The 21,815-nt window shown below is 59.5% G+C and overlaps 2 protein-coding genes across 5 annotated transcripts; both read right to left on the reverse strand.

The window, feature by feature from the left end:
* Window positions 1-5,487: 5,487 nt before the first annotated feature.
* On the reverse strand, window positions 5,488-9,360 carry PTGIR (prostaglandin I2 receptor; the record flags this gene model as incomplete). Its single annotated transcript, XM_081108241.1, has 2 exons — window positions 5,488-7,634; window positions 8,581-9,360. The coding sequence occupies 2 exons, from the start codon at window positions 9,358-9,360 to the stop codon at window positions 7,248-7,250; spliced, it is 1,167 nt and encodes a 388-aa protein (XP_080964367.1). The 3' UTR covers window positions 5,488-7,247.
* Window positions 9,361-16,844: 7,484 nt separating this feature from the next.
* On the reverse strand, window positions 16,845-21,008 carry GNG8 (G protein subunit gamma 8). Of its 4 annotated transcripts, XM_081108535.1 has the most exons (5): window positions 20,913-21,008; window positions 19,466-19,627; window positions 18,770-18,798; window positions 17,629-17,714; window positions 16,845-17,029 (listed from the first exon to the last, which is right to left on the reverse strand). In XM_081108535.1, exons 4-5 carry the CDS (start codon window positions 17,710-17,712, stop codon window positions 16,901-16,903), a joined length of 213 nt encoding a protein of 70 aa, XP_080964661.1. In that variant the 5' UTR covers window positions 17,713-17,714; window positions 18,770-18,798; window positions 19,466-19,627; window positions 20,913-21,008; the 3' UTR covers window positions 16,845-16,900. The 4 variants fall into 4 exon arrangements, with proteins under 4 accessions (XP_080964661.1, XP_080964660.1, XP_080964659.1 ...); XM_081108534.1 differs by lacking the exon at window positions 18,770-18,798 and having other exon boundaries at window positions 19,466-19,617; XM_081108533.1 differs by lacking the exon at window positions 18,770-18,798.
* Window positions 21,009-21,815: the final 807 nt, after the last annotated feature.

The raw sequence follows: 21,815 nt of genomic DNA on the forward strand, positions 1-21,815 counted from the left end.
TCACCCCACTGATCGTGAGCGAGGGAGGACCAAGGCCGTGTCAGCCACCGCTGCATTCCCAGCAAGCACATCAGCCTCGGGGGATTTCTATTGAGTCAGTGCATGAATGGAGGCATTAGCCCGCCGATGCGGCTCCGTGGCCTGGCATTGCTCCATGAACCAAGAGGTCACTGCTTTGATTCCCAGTCGGGGTACATGACCAGGCTGCAGGCTTGATTCCCAGTAGGGGGCTTGCAAGAAGCAGTCAGTCCATGTTTCTATCTCCCTCTCCCTTCATCTCTCTAAAAAAAAATCATTAACACATTTTTTTAAAAAAGAAGGAAGGCCAATGTCAGAGCCGTGATCACAACAGAAACCCTCCTCTCACTTTCTTCCAATCCTTGTGTCTGCTCAGCCATCCCCTCTGAGAAGCCCTCCCTGATGTCCCCCAGGAGGGCAGGGCAGGGCAGGGCAGGGCCGTCTATCACTGCCATGTCCCCAGCATCGGGGAAGTCGGCCTCCATGAGAGCCTGTGAGTGAGCAAGTGTCTGGCCAGGCAGGCTGCAGCGAGAGCCACCCTGGAGCCCAAAAGTGCCTGAGAGCCCCGGGGAAGCCTTCAGGAGGAGGGAGGAGTGTTAGCAGGACCTTGAAGGGCCTGGTGCTTTCAACGGATGGAGAAGGGGAAACACTGTTCCAGGAAGGATGAGCTCAATACGCGAAGAGCTGGAGGCCCGAAAGGTCATGGGCTCTTTGGGGAAACCTCGGCTGTCTGCTGTGGCTGAGCAGAGTGAGTGGGAGTTGGCCCTTGGCCTCCAGGCCGTGGGAGCCCTTGAACCTGGCAAGCAGGGGGGTGACCGCTCAGACAGGACTTCTGGACGGGACCTTGGCAGCCAGCAGAGGCTCCGCGGACAGTGAGGTCAGGACGCCAGCTGAGGGACAAACCATCCCTGAGGGCCAGCGGTGGCCGGGGTGGGAGTTGTTTGAAACCCCTGACCTGGCAGACAGTGTAAGCATCCAGTGTAGACATCTAGGCCAGAGGCGGTGGGTGGAGTGGAGGAGGGGAGGGAGGACTCTGATGTTAGGCCGGTGCTAAGAGCCAGCAGGAAACTGCCTTCAGAGCTTCATCCTCCCCTCTCCTTAAACCGCATCTGAAAACGGCGTGGTGATAGCGTCCGCATCCGGCCAGGAGGCTGTGGGTCCCAGGCCCAGCCCTACTCTGGCCTTTTTTTTTTTTTTTTTTCAGCATTTATTTGACTTTTTTATTTTTTTAATTTTATTTTTTTAATTACATCTTTATTGTTCAGATTATTAGAGTTGTTTCTCTTTTTTCCCCCATAGCTCCCCTCCACCCGTTTCCCACCCCACCCTCCGCCCTCACCCCCCACCCATTGTCCTCATCCATAGGTGCACGATTTTTGTCCAGTCTCTTCCCGCACCCCTTTCCCCCCCAAGAATACTCAGTCCATTTCCTTTCTATGCCCCTGATTCTATTATAATCACCAGTTTATTTTGTTCATCAGATTATTTATTCACTTGATTTTTAGATTTACTTGTTGATAGATGTGTATTTGTTGTTCATAGTTTGTATCTTTACCTTTTTCTTCTTCCTCTTCTGAAAGGATACCTTTCAGCATTTCATATAATACTGGTTTAGGGGTGATGAACTTTAGATTTTTCTTATCTGTGAAGCTCTTTATCTGACCTTCAATTCTGAATGATAGCTTTGCTGGATAAAGTAATCTTGGTTGTAGGTTCTTGGTATTCATCACTTTGAATATTTCTTGCCACTCCCTTCTGGCCTGCAAAGTTTCTGTTGAGAAATCAGCTGACAGTCGTATGGGTATTCCCTTGTAGGTAACTGAGTTTCTTTTTCTTGCTGCTTTTAAGATTCTCTCTTTGTCTTTTGCTCTTGGCATTTTAATTATGATGTGTCTTGGTGTGGTCCTCTTTGGATTCTTTTGTTCGGGGTTCTCTGTGCTTCCTGGACTTGTAAGTCTATTTCTTTCACCAGATAGGGGAAGTTTTCTGTCATTATTTCTTCAAATAGGTTTTCAATATCTTGCTCTCTCTCTTCTTCTGGCACCCCTATAATTCGGATGTTGGTACACTTGAAGCTGTCCCAGAGGCTCCTTACACTATCTTCGTATTTTTGGATTCTTTTTTCATTTTGCTTTTCCGGTTGGGTGTTTTTTGCTTCTTCATATTTCAAATCTTTGACTTGATTCTTGCGATCCTCTAGTCTGCTGTTGGGAGTCTGTATAATATTCTTTATTTCAGTCAGTATATGCTTAATTTCTAGTTGGTCCTTTATCACAACCTCGAGGGTCTCATTAGATTTCTTGAGGATCTCATTAAGTTTATCAGCAGTTTCTAGAAAATTCTTGAAAAACCTTAAAAGTGAGGTTTTGAACTCTATATCCAGTAGTTTGCTTTCCTCCATTTCTGTCATTTGTGTCCTGTTTCTTTGTCTCCACATTTTTTTATCCTTCCCTGTGTTGATAGAGTGGCTTTCTGTGTTAGGTGTCCTATAGGGTCCAGTGGCTCAGCCTCCCCAATTACCTGAGGTGGACACTCTTAGTGCACCCCCTTGTGGGCTTTGTGCACAGTCTTGTTGTAGTTAAGCCTTGATTGTTGTAGGTATCACTGGGAGGGATTGACCTCCCGGCCAATTGGCTGTGAGAATCAGCTGTGTCTGCAGTGGGAGAACTTCTGTGCTGAAGACACCCCTCCGGGACAAGACTTGCTTCAGTGGGGCTTTGGTGCTCACTGAGTCTGCCCCCTGAGTGTCCTTTATGGATCCAAGGAGCTGCAATCTGGATGGTCCCACTCTGACCACCAGGCACACTGGCTCCTTGATCTCTAAGGAGGTGCTAATCTAGCCTTTGCCTGAGGCTACCCAGCAGGAGCCAACTGTGACTCAATGCAAATTGCCCTGGGGCCTTGGGCCAGCTGCAGTTTGTTAGGTAATTATCAGATTGCAAAGGGCCAGGCCTTTCATATGCAAAAGCCTCTGTGCAGGGCTTGGGCAGGGTGGGGTCCCAGGGGATCAACAGGGCGGAGCAAGCAGTTATGGCTGCTCTCAGTCCTGCCCTCAGAGGCCCTGCTTCTCAGTGTCCTAGCAATCCCTGCAAGCACCTCTGAGAGAAAGCTGCCCTCGTGTTCCGACCGATGCCAGACAGCCCAGTTCCTCCCGTATGAGTCTGGGTCCCCAGAGACTCGCCCGGAACTGGAGCTCAGAGCTTGAGACTCCCTCCCAATTGAAAAAGACAACTGTGTCCTCAGCTGCCAGCCCACTCCACATGCGCCTCTGTACCTCTGTATTTTACTTCCGCACCACACCTCCTCTGAGTCTCGGTATGCTTTTCTCTTTCCTTCTAGTTGTAGAATTTCCCCTCAGCCAGCCTTCCTGTGGTTCTGGATGATGTCCGTTCCGTCTTTTAGTTGTATTTTTGAAGTGGTTGTGCGAGGCAGCAATCTCTGGTGTTTACTTATGCTGCCATCTAGGTTTTCCCACCTGGCCTTTATTTTTATTAAATGTACTAGAGGCCTGATGCACGAAATTTGTGCATGGGTAGGGTCCCTAGGCCTGGCCGGCTATCAGGGCCAATCTGCAGGGCTACCGGCTCCCCGCTGGCACCCGCCTTGGCTGGCCTGGGGCCTGCAGGCTGGGTGCAACTTCTGCATTGAGCATCTGCCCCTGGTGATCAGTGCATGTCATAGCAATCGGTCGTTCCACCCATCATTCTGCCATTCGGTCTATTTGCATATTAGGCTTTTATTATATAGGACTAGCGGCTCAGTGCACAAATTCGTGCACCTTGAAAGGAACTGTTGGCTGTGAGGCTGCAGTGGGCACAGGGGCGGGTCTCGGCCCATCCTCCGCAACCCCGCCCAGCCCCTACCACCACGACCCTGGTCCGCTGTCTGCCAGCAGCTCTGCTCCTGGCTCCACTGCTCCTACACGCTCAAGCACTGGCCCCAATCCCTGGGCACCATCAATGGATGCAAGTGGGGCTGGTGCCCTCAGTGGGTGCGAGCAGCGGCTGCTGCCCTGATCACCCCTCAGGAGCAGGGGTAGGTGGAGAAGCCCTCAGGGGCAATCGGGGCCTGCAGCCACCACTCACACCCGCTGATGGTGCCACACAATCGGGACTGGCACTAGATACTGGCAGCGGGTGCAAGCAGCGGCTCCCGTGCCAGCTGCAGGTTCAAGCACTGGCTGTTAGCCCCAACCACCCCTCAGGAGCAGGGAGAGGTGGAGAAGCCCTGAGGGGTGATTGGGGCTGGCAGCCACCACTTGCACCCGCTGACAGTGCTGAGTGATTGGGGGCAGTGCCGGGCACCAGCAGTGGGTGCAAGGGCCAGGCAGGATCACGGTGCATGGGAGCAAAGAATTTTCAGTAACCACCAGAGGCTCACCCCAATGACAGTGACGGGCGCCCCGCCTTGGTCTGGTGCCCTCGCTCACCTGCTCCATCCCACCGTGGCCGACACTCGCCATGTTCCGTGCACGCCCCCTGGTGGTCAGCACACATCATAGCAACCGGTTGTTCGGTTATTCAGTTGTTCCGCTGTTCGTTCTATTTGCATATTAGCCTTTTATTATATAGGATTTTATTTGATTTCAGACAGGAAGGGAGAGGGAGAGAGAGATAGAAACATCAATGATGAGAGAGAATCATTGATCGGCTGCCTCCTGCACACCCCACACTAGGGATCAAACCTGCAATCTGGGCATGTGCCCTGACCAGGAATTGAACTGTGACCTCCAGGTTCATAGGTCGATGCTCAACCACTGAGCCACACCAGCCACCCTAAGGCCAGGTGGAAAGCACTGACACACCTTCAGGGTGGCACAGAGACTGGAGGGACCCAGGATGGCAGGCCCCTCTCTCCACTCCCGCCCTCTTCAGCCCCTCCACCCTACCCCTTCTCCACCCTCCAGGGGTCCCTGTGGGTGAGTCCCCACTGAGTCTGAGCCATGTTTGGTGACCAAGACTGCACCCCACCAGAAGTTTCTTCACCTGTTTTTTGTACAATTCAACTTTATTATGAAATTCAACATCCTATATAATAAAAGGCTAATATGCAAATTAACCGAACAGCAGAGCGACCGGTTGCTATTATGTGCACTGACCACCAGGGGGCACTCAACTCAGGAGCTGCCCCCTGGTGGTCAGTGTGCCCCCACAGGGGGAGTGCCGCTCAGCCAGAAGCTGGGCTCATGGCTGGCAAGTGCAGCAGGGGTGGCGGGAGCCTCTCCTGCCTCCGTGGCAGCGCTAAGGATGTCCAACTGCCGGCTTAGGCCCGCTCCCCACGCCTGGGGATCAGACTTCCCCTGAGGGCTTCCAGAGTGCGAGAGGGCACAGGCCGGGCTGAAGGACCGCCCCCCAAGTGCACAAATTTTGTGCACCAGGCCTCTAGCATATTATATATATTACTTTGTCGAGACTGCTATAAAAATTTCTACACACTCAATTTTTTCATTACATGTTTTTTTTTTTTATTGTGGTAAAGTATCCATAACAGAAAACTTATCATTTTTACCATTTTAAAGTGTACAGTTCAGACATTTGGTACATTCACCGTGTTATGCAACCACAACTCTCTAGTTCCAGAACATTTTCATCACCCCAAAAGGAAACTCCAAACCCGTTAGGCAGCCATCGTGACCGATGTTTAACTCTCCCAGACACCCTTGTTCTTCTTCAATATGATTAGAAACATAGTGACGGAAGAAAAATGTCAAAACAAGGGAGCAAGCATTGCTTTGCTGTCAAACCACATTTGCCCAGAGAGCCAAAGCCCACACCCGCAATGCCAACAGCAACAACGGGAACACTTCCTGTCGCTCCATTCCAGGCCCTGTGCGCACGGCTTCTCGGGGGGACCGATTCGTCCTCAGCACAACCCTTACGCAAAGTGCTGGGTTACGATCACCTTCTACGCAAAAGGAAGCCAAGCTACCGAGAGGCACAGTCACCGCGACCAGGGAGCTGGGCCCCAGAGATAGACCAGCTCCGCCCTCCGCGCAGGCTGGGCTTCTTGCTGTGTGGGCTGCGGCTGCTTAACTGCCCCTCTGGGCCTGGATTCTGGCCCCTGTGAAAGGCTCTAATAGCGGGCGGGAGTGAGAGGGTGCCGCTCACACAGAGGAGGACTCGCTGAGGTTAGCTGCTATCGAAGGCTCTTGCCTTGCCTACCCCACCCTTCCCCAGGTTCGGAGGAAGTGAGAAAGGGGGACTGAAGGGGGCCGGGATCAGGGAGTGGGGAGGCACTTTTCCATTAACCCCACCACCACCCTAAGCACACGTCCTTTCAACTTTTCAGCCCACTGGCTCACTCCCGGCCACCCGTGGTTCTGGGCCGCTCTGAGGGCAGGGGTTGGCAACGAGAAGGGGCAGGAGTGGGAGTCTGGAGATCTCCCCGCAGAGTCCAGGGTGGGGCAGAGCCTGTCCGTGTCCCCAGCACCCGGCAGAGTCAGCGCCCACTATTTGTTGAATGAAGAATGAATGAATGAATGAATGACATTTTTGTGAGGCTCTAAGGACACATCAGGCTCTGTCTAGAGAGGCAGCTATTTAGTTGGGGGCAGGCACAGGACTTAGGTCTGCGTTCTTGGGCCGTCCTTGGGATTCACACCCCACACCCGTGTCCCCACAGTCCAAGTCTTATAGCTACGAAGCCACACCAAGGTTCCCGGGCACGCGCCCAGCAGTGTCACCCACATCAGCATCTCCCCTCCCTCCTGCCTCTCCTGGGGGTGGCGGAGCTCCGAGTTAGGTGGGGAACGAGAGTCAGAAGTGAGGGGAGGCGGAGAGGGTGTGTCTCTGGGTGGGGAGGGCAGGACCACCCCCGGGGTTGGGGCACCCTGAATGGATGGGGATCGGCAGGAGCACTGACCCTAACAGACTCGGTGCACAGGAGCGCTGGGAACTTTTCCGCCTTCTAAATATTTAGACAGTGAGATGGATGGGCGGCCGGGACCAAACCCGGCCAGCCAAGCGGTCATTCTGAGAGAACGGCTCCTGTGCTCCCTCTCTCCCTCCCCCTCCTCCCAGAGCTGGTGTGGCCACCCTGGAGGAAAGTAGCAGCTGATCGCCCCCCCCTGCCCTCCCCCTCGCCCCCCCCCCCCCGATTCAGGTCAAGGCCCTGGTAGGCCAGGGCTCCAGGGTTCATCGCTCGGCTGGTCCACCAGCCGTGGGCCTTCCCCTGACTGTCCGGCTCCTGTCCCAGGAGACGGGGCAGGAGATCACCGGATGCCCGAGATGTCAGCAGAGCGAGCAGGCTGCCGTGGACTCCACTTTGGACAGCGTTCCCACGGCGCTGCCCGGCCGCTGGGCCGGAGGCAGGCGTGCCCCCTGCGCCTCGCCCCAGGCTGGCAAAGGCACCCAGTTCCCCTCCTTCCCCCCGAGACTGGCGGGGGCCCTGGGGTCCTTCCCCCCGGAGGCCGGCTGGGAGAGGGGGCGCTGCGAGTGGCCGCGGGCAGGCCAGGGGCAGAGGCAGCAGAGCCAGAGCTTGAGACGCTGGAAGACGGCCTTTCGGAATAGGATGAAGACCCAGGGGTCCAGGATGGGGTTGAAGGCATTGAAACGGAAGGCGAGGAGGTCCCCCATCTCGCTGCTGTCCGGGGCGATGGCCTGGGTGAAGCCGCGGATCTGAGGGCGGGCGAGGGTATCAGAAAGTGCCCACCTGCCACCCAGCCAGCCTCCCCCGCCTCCACCCACTTGCTCGCCCAGGGAGTAGGAGGGAGGAGGGGCCTGGCAGAGGGGAAGGAAATAAGATAAAAACTAAGAAATGGACGCATCCGGGGAGCCGAGAGATAGAGAGCCCCAGGAAACAGCCAGCAGCAGCCTAGAGGGAGAGAGATGGGCTGTGTGGGCGGCCGGGCCCGCCTGTGTGTGTGTGTGTGTGTGTGTGTGTGTGTGTGTGTGTCCCTGCGTCATCCGTAAACCCCCTAAAGTTCTGATGATTCTCCAATTTAGCTCAGCCTTGAATTCTACAGAAAGAGCAGGAGGCCCAGAGTACAGATGGGGTGCCCAGGTGCCACAGGACGGGGTCTGTCCTGCTTCCATCCGGGAGAGGATGGGCGGGCATGGAGGAAGGGGGTGGGGGGGAGTCCACGGCAGATAGAGGGTGGCACCGGGGGGGCGGGAGCCTGGGTGTCAGGGGGGTGGGGGGGCCTCACACTCTGGAACCAAAGGAGCCTGGGGTCCAGACCCGACTCTGTCGTCGTGGGCGAGAGCCATTGCCCCTCACGTGTAAAATGGTGACAAGCGGGAACTCCTGCCTGTTTCGTGTAAATACTTGGGGAGTTGTCAACCCCAGAGCAAAGGCTCCATGAATGGGGGTCTTATCTTCACTAGGGGCCGGGGGAGGTCGGGGAGCCTCTGTGTGGGGACAGGAGAACTGGAAGGGGGGGGGCAGGGGTCAGGAGGAGGCCAGTGGAGCAGCAGCAGGCGGGAGAGACTTCTCCAGGGAGCCGGGGGTTGACAGATGCCAAAGTGTCCCCATCCGTGAAATGGGCACAAACAACGAGGCCAGAGCTGGGCGCTGCCCCCCCTCCCCGCCCCCCACACCCGCCCCGGCTGCCCAGGGACTCACCGTGAGAGGCAGGGAGCACACGGCCATGATGCCCGTCATGAGGCCCAGCAGGATCAGGTGGTCCACCTCGTCCTCGCGCGCCCGCGCCCCGGAGCCCGGGGCCAGCGCGCCCTGGTGGCGCCTCTGCTGGCGGTACATGCGGCAGAGGCTGAGGGTGACCGAGCCGTTGCACAGGACGATGGCGGCCACCAGCAGGGCCACGAGGCTGGCGTAGGCCAGGGAGTAGGCGCAGCCGCCCGGCTCGGGGGCGCGCAGGCGGATGAAGCACCAGCTGCCCGGGCAGTACTGCTGGTGCTGGCCCAGGCCCAGCAGGGGCAGCGAGCAGAAGAGGGTGCAGAAGGCGTAGACGGCGGGCAGCGCCAGGCGCGCGCAGCGGGGCCCGTCCAGCTGGGCGTACAGGTAGGGGTGGCTGAGCGCCAGGCAGCGCTCCACGGCCATGGCGCAGAGGATGAGCGTGGAGGCCAGGCCGAAGAAGGTCATGGCGAAGGCGAAGGCGTCGCACAGCACCGGCTGGCCGCGGGCCAGGCCCAGCAGCGAGCTGTTGCGGGCGTAGGCCACGAACACCGCGGGGCTCAGGAAACAGGTGCCCAGCAGGTCGGTGACCGCCAGCCCGGTGACCAGCACGGCGAAGGCCGAAGGGCGTGACCGTGACCGCCGCCGCGCCCCCAGGATGCCCAGCGCCAGCCCGTTGCCCACCACGCCGGCCACGAACATGAGGGTGCTGGTGGCCGGGCCCACCGAGTCCCGCACGTAAGTGAGGTTCCGGCAGGAGTCTGCCATCCTGGCCAGCGCCGGCCGCCGGGGCTGCGGGCCCCCGAGGGAGGGAGGCGGCGGGCGGAGCCGGAGCAGCCACTCAGCAGCCCTCCGCCTGCCTCCCCATGGGCCTCCCCGCAGCGGGGTCTCCCAGTCACCCCCAGGCCTCCTTGTGGGTCCGGCTGTCTTTGCTCTCTCTTCTCTCTTCTCTCTCTCTCTCTCTCTCCCCCCCGCCCCCCTTCTGTCTCTTTCCTTCTCTATCCCTGTTTCCTCTTTTCCTCTCCTCCTTCCCTCTGTCTCTCTGTCCCTCTGTGTCCTACTGTCTGTCTCTGTCCCCTCCCTTGCCCACACCCTCTGCCTCTCCCTCCGGCTCTCTCTCCCCCCACTGCTCCCTACCCCCTTCTCTGCATTTCTGCTCCCACCGCCCTCCTCACCGCACCTCTGCCGGCTCTCTCTGTCCCTCTGTCCCCTCGCTCGGGCCTGGGATCGCTGTCCGTGAGGTCTCTGTGTGTCAGCTTCTCCCTCCTGCCCTCCCTCCGCCCTCCCTCCTCGTGGTGCCTGCTCGGCCCCAGCTTTTTCATTTCCTCTCGCTGCCCCGCCTTCCCTCCCCCTGCTTTCTCCAGAGGCCCCCTGGGCTCCCTCCCTCCCGCCCTGGCTTGCTCCCTCTGTCCCATCTGCCCAGCACATCCATCTCCCGCCCTGCCCCCTCCCTGGGTCCTCTCCTGGTCCCATCGCCGAGCCACCTGCCACCGCTGCCCCAGGTCGCTGCCCGCCTCCCTTCCCCAGCACCTCCCAGGGGCCTGGGCGGGGATCCCTGAGTCGTGACACAGGCAGTTTGGACTCACCCGGGACCAGGACGGGCCCTGAGGAGCACAGCTGGCCAGTGCGCAAGGCTGACTGAGGTGGCCCCTGGGATCTATTCTGGGCTCCGGGGTTAGGACGCTGCCCAGGATTGAGAAATGACCAGGAAATTCCTCCCCGATGCAGTGTTTTCCAGGCACTTCTGAGATCTCTGTTCCCTGGACACAACGCATTTGCTCCCTCCAGAAGGAGCCCAGGAAAAACGCAGGTCGCGTAGCCGGTCCTCAGGCTGGGCTTGGACCCCGCCTGGAGCCCGGGAAGTGGAGACGAGACGCCTGCTTCTCACCTGGGTGCTGCCGGGCCCCAGGCCGAGGCGACCTTGACCTCCAGGGACAACATTTTGGCCACAGACAGCCGCCCAAGGCTCCACCTTCGCTGTCACACCGAGCTCCGCCCCTCCACAGACTCAGCCCAGCGGCGCCACTGCCACCGGGGGCCAGGTGCTCCCCCTCCTGTGTCCCAGCGGCTCAGCAGCCACCTGTCCCGCTCCCACTGAGCCCGCGCTCCCAGGCCGCCTCCCGCCCCCAGGGCCAGACGGGACCTGGGAGACCCTCTCAGACACCCCTCATCGTTCAGGGGGCAGTTTCAGGACAGAGATTACTAACTCGGGGTCTCACTTCCATTTGTCTTGAGTTTCTGTCCCAATGTGACCACCTCCGTGCTTTGTGATGGTCTGGGGCAAGGATGGGAGCCGGTGTACCTCAGTTTCCCCATCTGTACAATGGGTGACAGCAGCTTCTTGGGCCCATCCCAGAGCCTCTGTAACAAGGAGGGAGCCTGTGCGGTGTGTCCATCCCAGGCCAGGAGCGACGCCCCTGGCTTCGGGGCTGCGGGCTTCCCCTCTGGTCCATGTCCCCCGATAACCGTGCTCCCTATCACCGTGCCCAGCTGGCACCCCCAGCTTCCTGCAGGATGGGTGCCCCAACCCCAGCCACACCAGGGCCTGCAGGAGCGACCACACAGCCCTGCCCTTGGGGTGCCTGTGTGTGCGGAATCAGACCTCCGGGCCATGTGGTCCCTCCGGCGTATGCCCTGCAGCTGCCAGGCAGAGCAGAGGGCGCTCAGGAAGTTCTATCTTATTAATGCAGGAGGACGCCTGGCAGGCTAGCGCCATGCCCGGCATCTGGGCAGAGTGGGGGGGCGGGGGGAGCTCCGGTTCCGGCAGCCTCCCTCTCGCTGGCTTCCTGCCCCCGCCAGGGACCCCTGAGCACTCAGGGGCGCCCCGTGGGGCCTCAGACAAGCCCCTGCCCTCCTCGAGGCCTCAGTTTCCCCCTCTGCGCCAAGGGGGCTGGAACCCTTGCAACTGGCATCAGTTCTGTGCTTGGGGAGCAGGTGGGCGGCCATGGCTGGAACTCATTCCTCGTGAGAGTCCCTAAGGTCTGTGCCCTGCCCAGCGGGACACACCTTCTGGGGGCCCAGGGCCTCCTGCCCAGCTGTGGCCACAGGCCGCCCACAACAAGGGCAATAAGGGTTCCCCTTTCCTCCAGGTGCCTGTGGGTGAGAGGTCACCCCGCTGGGCAGGGTGGGGGAGGGGGAGGGGATGGTTTCCGGGGCAGGGAGGGGCCAACTCTGGAAGGAACTGCTCTGGTGGGTGAGTCAGCAGCTCTCCTCACCCCCCACACTGCTAGGAGCAGGGGCCGCCCCAGGCACCCAGGACAGGAGGACAGCAGGGGCCACTGGGAATGGACACACAGCGTGGGGAGGGAGGGATGGGCCCCAGAGGCGTGTGCCAGGGACCGTGCCTGTGATGGCAGGTGTGGGAGGGCATTCTTTGATGTCATCATCAAATGGCAGCCTTGCCCTTGTCGGGCTGCTGTGTGAAGACTAGAGACGGGCCCTAACCGGTTGGGCTCAGTGGATAGAGCGTCGGCCTGTGGACTCAAGGGTCCCAGGTTCGATTCCGGTCAAGGGCGTGTACCTTGGTTGCGGGCACATTCCCAGTAGGGAGTGTGCAGGGCTGATCGATGTTTCTCACTCTCTATCCCTCTCCCTTCCTCTCTGTAAAAAATCAATAAAAATATATTTTTAAAAAAAGACTAGAGACGGAAACCCCCTCTCCCCGCCTCCAGGAAGGCCCCCAATGCCACTGGTGTTACTATTCACTCAACACATGCTAACCTGCCTCCGTGTGCCGAGGGCTGGGACGCAGAGGCTCAGAGGACCTCCTCTGATGGGGGCCTGCTGGCCGGCCCGCAGCTGCGTCCCCCCACACCCAGCCGGGACTCACATCTGGACCAGCGGCCTTGAGGGCAAGTGCCAAGCCGGCCCCACCCAGCCAGCGGGCCAGGCGGCCTCTGATGTGCTGCCTGGAGAAGCTGCTTGCCCGCCCTGACCGTCCCTCCTCGGCAGGTCCCAGCACCCACAGCCGGGGCTTTGTCAGCCCCCCACCCTTTTCTCCACCCCAAACGGGTCCTTGCGCATCTGTCTGCTTCTGTTCCAGGGGCTTCGGCTCTCTGTGTCCTGGGCCGTGCCCCTCACCTGGGACCCCCTCCCTTCTGTCCCTCAGGCTCCCCACAACCCCTCCAGCCCCTCCCGGGCACATGCCTGGGTCCCGCTGCAGCTCAAGCCCCAACTGGCCAGGTGACGTCACCTCTGCGGGCCTGCTGTTGGCCGGATGCAAAATAAGGATGAACAGTCCCTTTGGGAGCATTCGGAGAATTGAGATGGAGCCTTGAAACAGGACTCCCAGGAGGCGATGGCCACTGGGGTGGCTCTCCTGGGGGTGCAGGGGTCTGAGCACTGGGGTGCAGGTGCAGGGCGGGAGGAGAGGCCGCCTGAGAGGGGCAGCCCGCAGCCCTGAGGGTCTGGAGCGCGTGGGAGGGTCCTTCTGAGAGCAGGTACTTCCCCAGGCGATCACCTCTCTGCCCTTGGCCAGGCCCTGACCCCGGAGCTGGCCTCCCAGCTGGGGTGTCAGGAAAGAGCAGCGGCGGCCAGAAGCGGCTGTCGCAGCGTCATACCCGCTAACAAGATTATCCATGTTTGCGCACATGCAGGCTGGTCACCAGGAGCTACCCTGTCCCTCTGGCTTCTTCCGCCAGCCTCAGTCCCGACGGGCTTCCGGGGCCAGACTCACCGACCCCTCCCTCCCCGCTCCAGCGGACCTCTCCTCCCTCCCCCACCCCAGGCCAGCCAGCCCTGCTCGCTCCTCCTCAGCCTCCCTTTCCCAACACCCGGAATTTGAAACAAGAAGCTCCCAGATCCCAGGGCCGAGAAGGTTAAATCACAACAGTCTAGGTGCAAAGAATGCTTACACTCCTGAAGTGCTGGGCAGGGGGCAGGACCCGGAATCCTGACGCCACGGGATGGGGAGACAGGAATTCCAGCCCTCCAGGGTCCTGGGATTACAGATTCCCGTGCATCTCGGGTTCTAAGATGCAAGGATGCAGGACCTGAGAAATTCCGGAATCCTTCTGGGGACTTCCGTCCCAGCATCCCTCCCAGCCCCACCCCACCCCACCCCCAGCTCATCCTTGGCTCTCCGGTCCCCTGCGTCCCCCGGGGCCCCCACAGACATGATGCAACCAGCTAAGAGGTGGGAGGCAGCAGGAGATGTAATTACAGCCTCTCCTGCCTCCATTCAACAGGAAGCTCAGAGTTGGGGCCCAGGGGACCCTAATCCGATGTGAATAATGAAACACTTGCTAGGCACATGCCCGCCCCGCCCCCCTCTGGGGAGTGGAGGCCCAGAGAGCTATCCAACTCCCTCCATCCAGATTCAGGGGTTCAGCCTCACTCTGGGGAGCAGAGGGTGCAGGGGGGCCAATGGATGTGTTCAGGAGGGGCTGGAGGGGTTGTGGGGGAGCCTGCAGGACAGAAGGGAGGGGATCCCAGGTGAGGGGCACCGCCCAGGTAAAGGCAGGGGAGGGACACCGAGCAGGAGCAGAAGCCCCTGGGACAGTGGCAAGAAGCAGGTAGATGCCCAAAGACCCATTTGGGGTGGCGGAGCGGAGGTGGGTGAAGAGAGGGGAGGAGGTCCTGGGCCAACCAGGTAAGATAATTAACCAAACCCACAGCTCATCTGCATCTCCTCATTTTCAACAGACATTTCCGCTTTCTCTCTTTTTTTAAAAAGATATTTCTTTATTGATTTCAGAGAGGAAGGGAGAGGGAGATAGAAACATCAATGATGAGAGAGAATCATTGATGGGCTGCCTCCTGCACGCCCCCTACTGGGGATCGAGCCTGGGCATGTGCCCTTGGCCGGAATCGAACCTGGGACCCTTTAGTCCGCAGGCCGTCGCTCTATCCACTGAGCCAAACTGGCTAGGGCTCCGCCTTCTCTTCATCCCACGGTAAGAAGCCCCTGACACAGGCTCCATGTCAAATAGCAACTGGACCTTGACCTCCTCGACTGAGAGGCAAAAGGGCAGGGTGGGGACTTCATGAGCCGGAAAGCCCCGGTCTCAGCTCACAGCCTGTGGTCCCCTGGGGGGGGGGGGGGGTAGGTCTGAGGTCACCAGATCTTCCAGCTCCGAAGAAGCCAGAAATACGGAGTCTGAGGCGAGTACTCTATTTTTCAATTTGGCAATCAAGTCAAGAACATTTTATAGATTTTTTTTTGAGAGAGAAGAAGGAAAAGGGAGACAAAACATCGATGTGAGAGCCAAGCATTGATCAGCTGCCTCCTGTATGCCTCCTACTGAGGATCAAGCCCCAAACCCGGGCATGTGCCATAACTGGGAATTGAACCTGCAACCTTTGGTGCACTGGACAAGGCCCAACCAATGGAGCCACACAGGCCAGGGCAAGAACATATATTATTGATTTTTACAGAGAGGAAGGGAGAGAGAGAGAGAGAGAGAGAGAGAGAGAGAGAGAGAGAGAGAGAAACTTCGATGAGAGAGAAACATTGATCAGCTGCACACCTCCTACTGGGGATGTGCCTGCAACCAAGGTACTCGCCCTTGACTGGAATCGAACCTGGGACCCTTCAGTCCGCAGGCCGACGCTCTATCCACTCAGCCAAACCGGTCAGGGCAGGGCAAGAACATTTAAAACATTATGTAGGCCAGCCCTAGCCTGTTTGGCTCAGTGGATAGAGCATCGACCTGCAGACTGACTGGTCCCAGGTTTGATTCTGGTCAAGGGCACATGCCCTCGTTGGGGGCTCGATTCCTCCGTGCGGGGCGTGCAGGAGGCAGCCGATCAATGATTCTCTCTCACCATTCATTGATGTTTCCATCTCTCTCTCGCCCTCTCCTTTCCTCTCTGAAATCAATAAAAAGATATTTTTAAAAAATAAAATAAAAATAAACATTATGGCCCTAACTGGTTTGGCTCACTGGATAGAGCGTCGGCCTGCGGACTGAAGGGTCCCAGGTTCGATTCTGGTCAAGGGCATGTACCTTGGTTGCCGGCACATCCCCAGTAGGGGGTGTGCAGGAGGCAGCTGATCGATGTTTCTCTCTCATCGATGTTTCTAACTCTCTATCCCTCTCCTTTCCTCTCCGTAAAAAATCAATAAAATATATTTTTTAAAAAATAAATAAAAAATAAACATGGCCCTGGCCGGTTTGGCTCAGTGGATAGAATGTCGGCCTGCGGACTGAAAGGTCCCAGATTCGATTCCGGTCAAGGGCACATGGCCAGGTTGTGGGCTCGATCCCCAGTGGGGGGTTTGCAGGTTAGGCAGCCGATCCACCATGATTCTCTCTCATCATGGATGTTTCTCTCTCTCTCTCCCTCTTCCTTCCCCTCTGAAATCAATTTTTTAAAAATTTTTAAAAAATATTATGTAGGCCAAAAGTAGAAAAGCCACAAAATATATAACTGCCAGCTATATATGTCCTGCGGCCACCAATATGGGACGTGGGAAACAGCGCAGACACCAGAGCTGTCACCGTCACCCTGTGTCCCCAGAACAAAGAAGAGGATTGTTGAAGGAAGGGCTGTCTCCTCTCTCTCGCCACACTTCTCTCTTCCCTAGGTCCCACGTGTTATTACCGCCATGGCCCAGCGTCCTCCTCCAGGAAGCCCTCCCTGACCCCCAAGCTGAGTCAGGGGCTCCAGCCTCTGACTTCCCCACCCCAGCCCTGCCCACTTGGGTTGCCACTACTGGGGACAGGTCTGTCTCACCCACTGGGTTCTGAGCCCCAGGAGGCAGGGCCAGGCTGTCTTGGTCACAGCCATGTCCCCAGCTTCACGCAGCACAGGGCCAGTCACAGAGCAGGTACTCAGGGAGTGTTTGGAAGAATGAACGAATGAATGAATGAATGAATGAATGAACAGGGTTCAGTGCTAAGGACAGAGATAGGCCTGTGGCGGGAAGTAGCCAAATGTGAAGAAAGGGGGTGAAACTATTCAGGGATGAGAAAGGTGGGACGGGCGCAGGGCCTCCTCGGGATCTGCAACCCAGGAGGGAGGAGGGGAGGGGGCCAGCTGAGGGTGCAGGGAGCCGGGAGCCCACAGCCTTCACCCTATTACCTCCCCGCTGTGTGACCGAGTAAGGGACTCATCTGTAAAGAAGGTGGCATCCTAGCAGCCAGCTGCCTCTGGGACTGTTGGACGATTAAATAAATTCGGGGGTAGAGGAGGCTCATTTCCTCCGAGGCGCCCTATGCACCCTCACCCCCACCCCACACTCCGGATGTGAGACGGGATCAGATTTCCCCGCGGGGGCCCCAAGCTCAGCGAGGCCTCAGGTACCACCATCACCACGTTTATTGGATTCAAACTTTGGCAAAGCAGGGTCAGCCGTCGGGAAGGCTCAGAGCAGGATGCAAAAGAGGCGCTTGTCGCGGAACGGGTTCTCGGCGGCGGGGACCGGCGTTACCAGCGGGTCGTCTTTCGCGTGCGTCTCGCAGAAGGCCAGCAGCTCGGCCGCCGCCTGCGACACCTGCGGGCACGCGGTGAAGTCCATGCCCGGGCCCCGCCCACTCGGGCCCCACCCCGCCCCGTTCTTCAGGCCCCGCCCTTTGTCTAGGGCCCCGCCCTTCAGGCCCCGCCCCTCATCTAGGGCCTCGCCCCCCGACCCCCAGGCCCCGCCTCTGGCCCCCCCCACCCCTTGCCTAAGGCCCCGCCCCTCTCAGGCCCCCGCCTCTGACCCTCCCCGTCCTTCAGGCCCCGCCCCTCTCGGCCCGCCCTCCAGGTCCCGCCCCTTGCCTAAGACCCCGCCCCTTCATGGCCCCGCCTCTGATACGCCCATCTTGCATGCCCAGCCCCTTATTTAAGGCCCCGCCCCTCTCCGCCCCGCCTCTGGTCCGCCCCGCCCTCCGCTCAGGCCCCGCCCCTTGTCTAGGGCCCTGCCCCCTCCCTCAGGCCCCGCCCCTTGTCTAGGGCCCTGCCCCCTCCCTCAGGCCCCGCCCCTTGGCCCTCCTCGGGTCCAGCTCAGTTCAGAAAGGGATCTTACCCCCCCAACCCCGGGCTCCTGGCTCCACCCCCGACAGTGCCCGGGGCAGACGCAGCCCCCGCCTTCCTCTACCCGAGACCCCGCACCTTCATGCGGTCGATGTTCACTTCCAGCTTCAGCTGCTCCACCGCCTTGCGGGCTTCCGCGATCTTGGCCATGTTGTTGGACATGGCTGCGGCGGGCAAGGAGTCAAAAGCCGGTGGGGGCGAAGGGGGCGCCCAGGGGCGTCCGGGACCCCGGAGAGGGTGGCGGTGTGGTGGGACCCAGCAACCGGGGCGTGGGTGGAAGAGCGCGCGAGGGTGCCCAGAGGCGGTCGGAGGGGCGGGAAGACAGGGGAAGTGGAGATGAAGAGCCGCTCAGATGGGGACCGAGAGGCAGGGGGAGGGAGGGACAGAGGAAGGCAGCAGGGAGCACAGATGCAAGGCTGGGGCAGGTGGAGGGAGGGACGGAAGGACAGGGCCACAGGTGCCGGAGCACGATCCAGGTGTCCTCGGCCCCCAGGGACACAGCGAGCCAGGAGGGGGCCCTCCCCAGGCCAATTAGCAGTGGTTCCAGGGAGAACAAGGAATTAAGATCTCGGCGGGAGGGGCGCAGAGGGGGCCTCATTAGGGCCTCGGACGCAGCTGCCCCCTGCGCTCCCCTCGGGAGCTCCCCCACCCAGCCTCTACCTCAAAGGCTCCTCTGCTCATTAGCACTTGGAGAGAGGGGGAGGAGGGAGGGCAATCCAGGCGCGACTGGGAGAGAGGCGGAGAGGATGGAGACAGGGGCAAATGGAGGGGCAGAGGGAGAGACAGTGACGGAGGGAGAGACTGAGGCACAGGAGGAATAAAGAGACTGGGGCTGGGGAGAGAGATGGAGACGGGGGAGAATGAAGTGATGGACGGAGTTGGGGGCACAAACAGAGGAGTAGAGAAAGGGATAGAGTGGCACGGGTCGGGGAGAGGGTTTAGAGAGGGGAGATGGAGTGATGGGGAGAGGATAGAGATCGGGACACGTGTAGGGGGAGAGGAAGGGGCACAGATAGAGGGGCAGGGAGAGGCACGGGGGACAAGGGGACAGAGGACAGGGGGACAGAGAGAGGGAGGTGGAGGGGTTGGGGAGAGACAGGCTGGTGGAGACGCAGACATATAAAGTCATTCATTCACTCACTCATTCATCCCCAGGCAGACCCACCGGCAGAGAGGGGACAGAGGACCGACCTGTTGGGGCAGGACCGGAGCCTCCTACCTGTTGTTGCCCAGGGCTGGGATGGCGGGCTGCTGGCGGAGGTGAGGCTGACAGGCAGCTGCTGGGTCCCCCAGCCCAGCCCAGCCCAGCCCAGCCCAGCCCAGCCCCGCCCCCTCCCCTGGGGCAGCCCCTGAGGACCTGCCTGCTCCTGCGGCTGCCACCACCAGCCCCACTGCTCTCTCACTGCCTCGCTCTGTCTCCCTGCGTTCTATCTCTGTCTGTCTGTCCCCCCTTTGTCTCGTTCCCTCGCTCTATCTCTCTCCGTCTCCCCTCTCCATCTCTGTCTCTGCCCGTCTCTCTCACTCACACTCACTCCTGGGAAGACAGCCTCTCAAGGTGTGTCCGTACCCTCTGCCTTTATTCTACACACGCATCTCCCCCGTGCCCCACACAGCCTCTCCTTCCATCACACATGCTCTCCCACCCTGCCACCCCCCACCTCGGGGTCACCCCATCACAGCGACCCCCCTCGGCACACAGCCTCACACGCACAGCCCCTCTCTCAGGGACGCCCCGTGCCTCACTGTGTCACCGGTATCGCCACAGATTCTCACACACGATCTGTGCGCAACACACCACCTCCCACGGTGCCCCAGTCCCATGGCCTCTCAACACGCCACACAGGGTCCCTCACAAGCGCTTGGAGAATGACGCGTCATCACCGATGACATCTTGCTCAACCGCAGTCAGATGTACCTTCTCGGGGTGAACTGTCCGGTTTCACGGTCACACAGCCTCTCAAGATGCCACACACATTCCCCGGCGATCAGGGCTTCTCTTCCATCCGGCCTCAGCCTCGCACTTTCTCTGTGTCCCACACGGCGACATGTAATTACTCATGCACCCTCCTGTGAAACACTGTCCCATAATATTTTATATGATTACACAGTGATAGCCAGCGACTCCCACATACAGGCCACGCATTCCTGCACAATCTCTAAACGTCACACGCAATCTTACACGTTCCCTGACACACAGTCACCACCCCCCTCCCCACGGTCATGTACAGAATCTCTGGCTGAGCCTCAGACAGTTGGCATCTGTCACACATGGCTGTTGCCCGCACACAGCAATCTCCCAGTGTGGCACACTTACGCACACAAGGTCTCTCTCAGACTCTGTCTTTCAATTGAATTTATTTTGGTTCATCCTCACCAGAGGGTATTTTTTCCACTGATTTTAGAGAGGGGGAAAGGAAGGGGAAAGAGAGAAACATCGCTGTGAGAGAGACACATTGAATGGTTGCCTCCCAAACACGCCCCCACCTGGGCAGGGGGTAGAAGGTGCAACCCAGGTCCGTGCCCTGGACCTGGAATGAACTCCAGACCCTTCCATGTCCGGGCCAACGCTCTACCCGCTGAGCCACACCAGCCAGGGCTCTCTGGTGCTCTAGTCTCTGCGTGCCCTGCACAGTCACACGCTCTCTCGTGCGCGGTCACAATGCCGTGCCAGTCTGTGAGGCTCCCACATAATCTGTGTCACAGTCACACACCACCCTCACCGTCCATCGTGTGGCTGACGCATGCTGCATCCCACTCACATGGTCTCTGTGTCACACCCAGGCCCCACGCTGCCCTCTCACGCCCCCTCTGTGGATCGCACTCACTCAGAGTCACCTCGTCTGCGAAGGTGACGCACACAACACTCATCCCTCAGCAGGCCGCACGCTGTCACACACAGTCTCTCACTCTCACATACGTTCTCTCCGGACCACAAACAGCGCCCCCGCTTGGCACAGGCAACCTCATGGCGTCACACGCCGTCCCATGCATGTCCTCTCTCTCCTCTCACATGTACAGTCACATATAACCTCTAGATCAGTGGTTCTCAACCTTCTGGCCCTTTCAATACAGTTCCTCATGCTGTGACCCAACCATAGAATTATTTTCGTTGCTACTTCATCACTGTCATGTTGCTACTGTGATGAATCGTCATGTCCATATCTGATATGCAGGATGGTCTTAGGCGACCCCTGTGAAAGGGTCGTTCAACCGCCAAAGGGGTCGCGACCCACAGGTTGAGAACCGCTGCTCTAGGTGTAACACACTACTTCTCAGCCATACTCTCTCTATAACATCTCACCACGTCACAGAGCCCCACGCAGCCTCTGACGTCACGCACCGTCTCGCATTTGTACACTCACAGTCTCTCGGGGTTACAGGCCATCGCCCCGAGTCCCCCACGGACACCGGGTCTCTCCGGCATTCCGCGCACCCCTGCGTGCACACTCAGCCCTCGGTCCTCTCCTGACAGTCCCCTGCCGGCCACGTGGGGGCGCCCGCGGCCCGCCGAGCCCGCGCCAAAGCCCTGGGTCCTCAAATCCGGAGGGCAAGGCGCCCCCGCGGCCGGTTGGGGTGCAGACATTGGAGAACAAGAGAAGTAGGAGAGTGGAGGGGTCTCGAGGGAGAAGATGAAGAGGGACTGGGACACCGAGAGAGGGTGAGAGGTGCAAGGAGAGACAGACACGCAGAAAGACGCCGAGACAGAGAAATTCGGAGAGACCTAGGGACAGGCAGAGGACAGCGGAGAGACAGACACACAGAGACACGAGGGTACAAGAGAGACACCCGGACAGAGACAGGCGGCCAGAGAGATAGACACTCAGACCGCGCCTTGCAAGGGACGGGGGCGGGGCCTGCAGAGGTGCGTCTCGGGGGCGTGGTCCGGCGGCCTCGGGGGCGGGGATATGGGCGGGGCTCGGGGCGGGGTCTGGGGGCGTGCCCCGACCACCCCAGACGGTGGCAGCGGGGCGGCGGGGCGGCGGCGGGGCGGCGGCGGGAGCTCAGGGAAGAGGTGGCGGGTTGGTGGGGGACGGAGAGTCTCTGCCGCAGTCAGCCCATCCCCGTTCGGTCTTTACGACCTGGTCTGGGAAGCAAGGCCGGCGGGGCGGGGACCACGGCCGGCCCCGATCCCCGGTGTAGCCATTGGAGCGGGGGTGTCGGACCCTGGCTCCTCTCCTCCCTGCTCCGCGGGAGCGAGGAGCCAGGTGGGGGAGGGGAACCAGGCGCACATCTGGAAAGCATCAGGCGCACCGGACGTGCCAGGG

This window comes from Myotis nattereri (genome assembly GCF_964212035.1).
Source record: "Myotis nattereri genome assembly, chromosome: 15".
In the NCBI taxonomy this organism is placed as follows: Eukaryota; Metazoa; Chordata; class Mammalia; order Chiroptera; family Vespertilionidae; genus Myotis; species Myotis nattereri.

Coding starts and splice junctions, on each gene's coding strand:
- GNG8 (XM_081108534.1), bottom strand. CDS start 17,712: ATGTCCAACAACATGGCCAAGATCGCGGAAGCCCGCAAGGCGGTGGAG. Junction 17,030..17,628: donor TGAACATCGACCGCATGAAG/GTGCGGGGTCTC, acceptor GCGTGCCCGCAG/GTGTCGCAGGCGGCGGCCGA.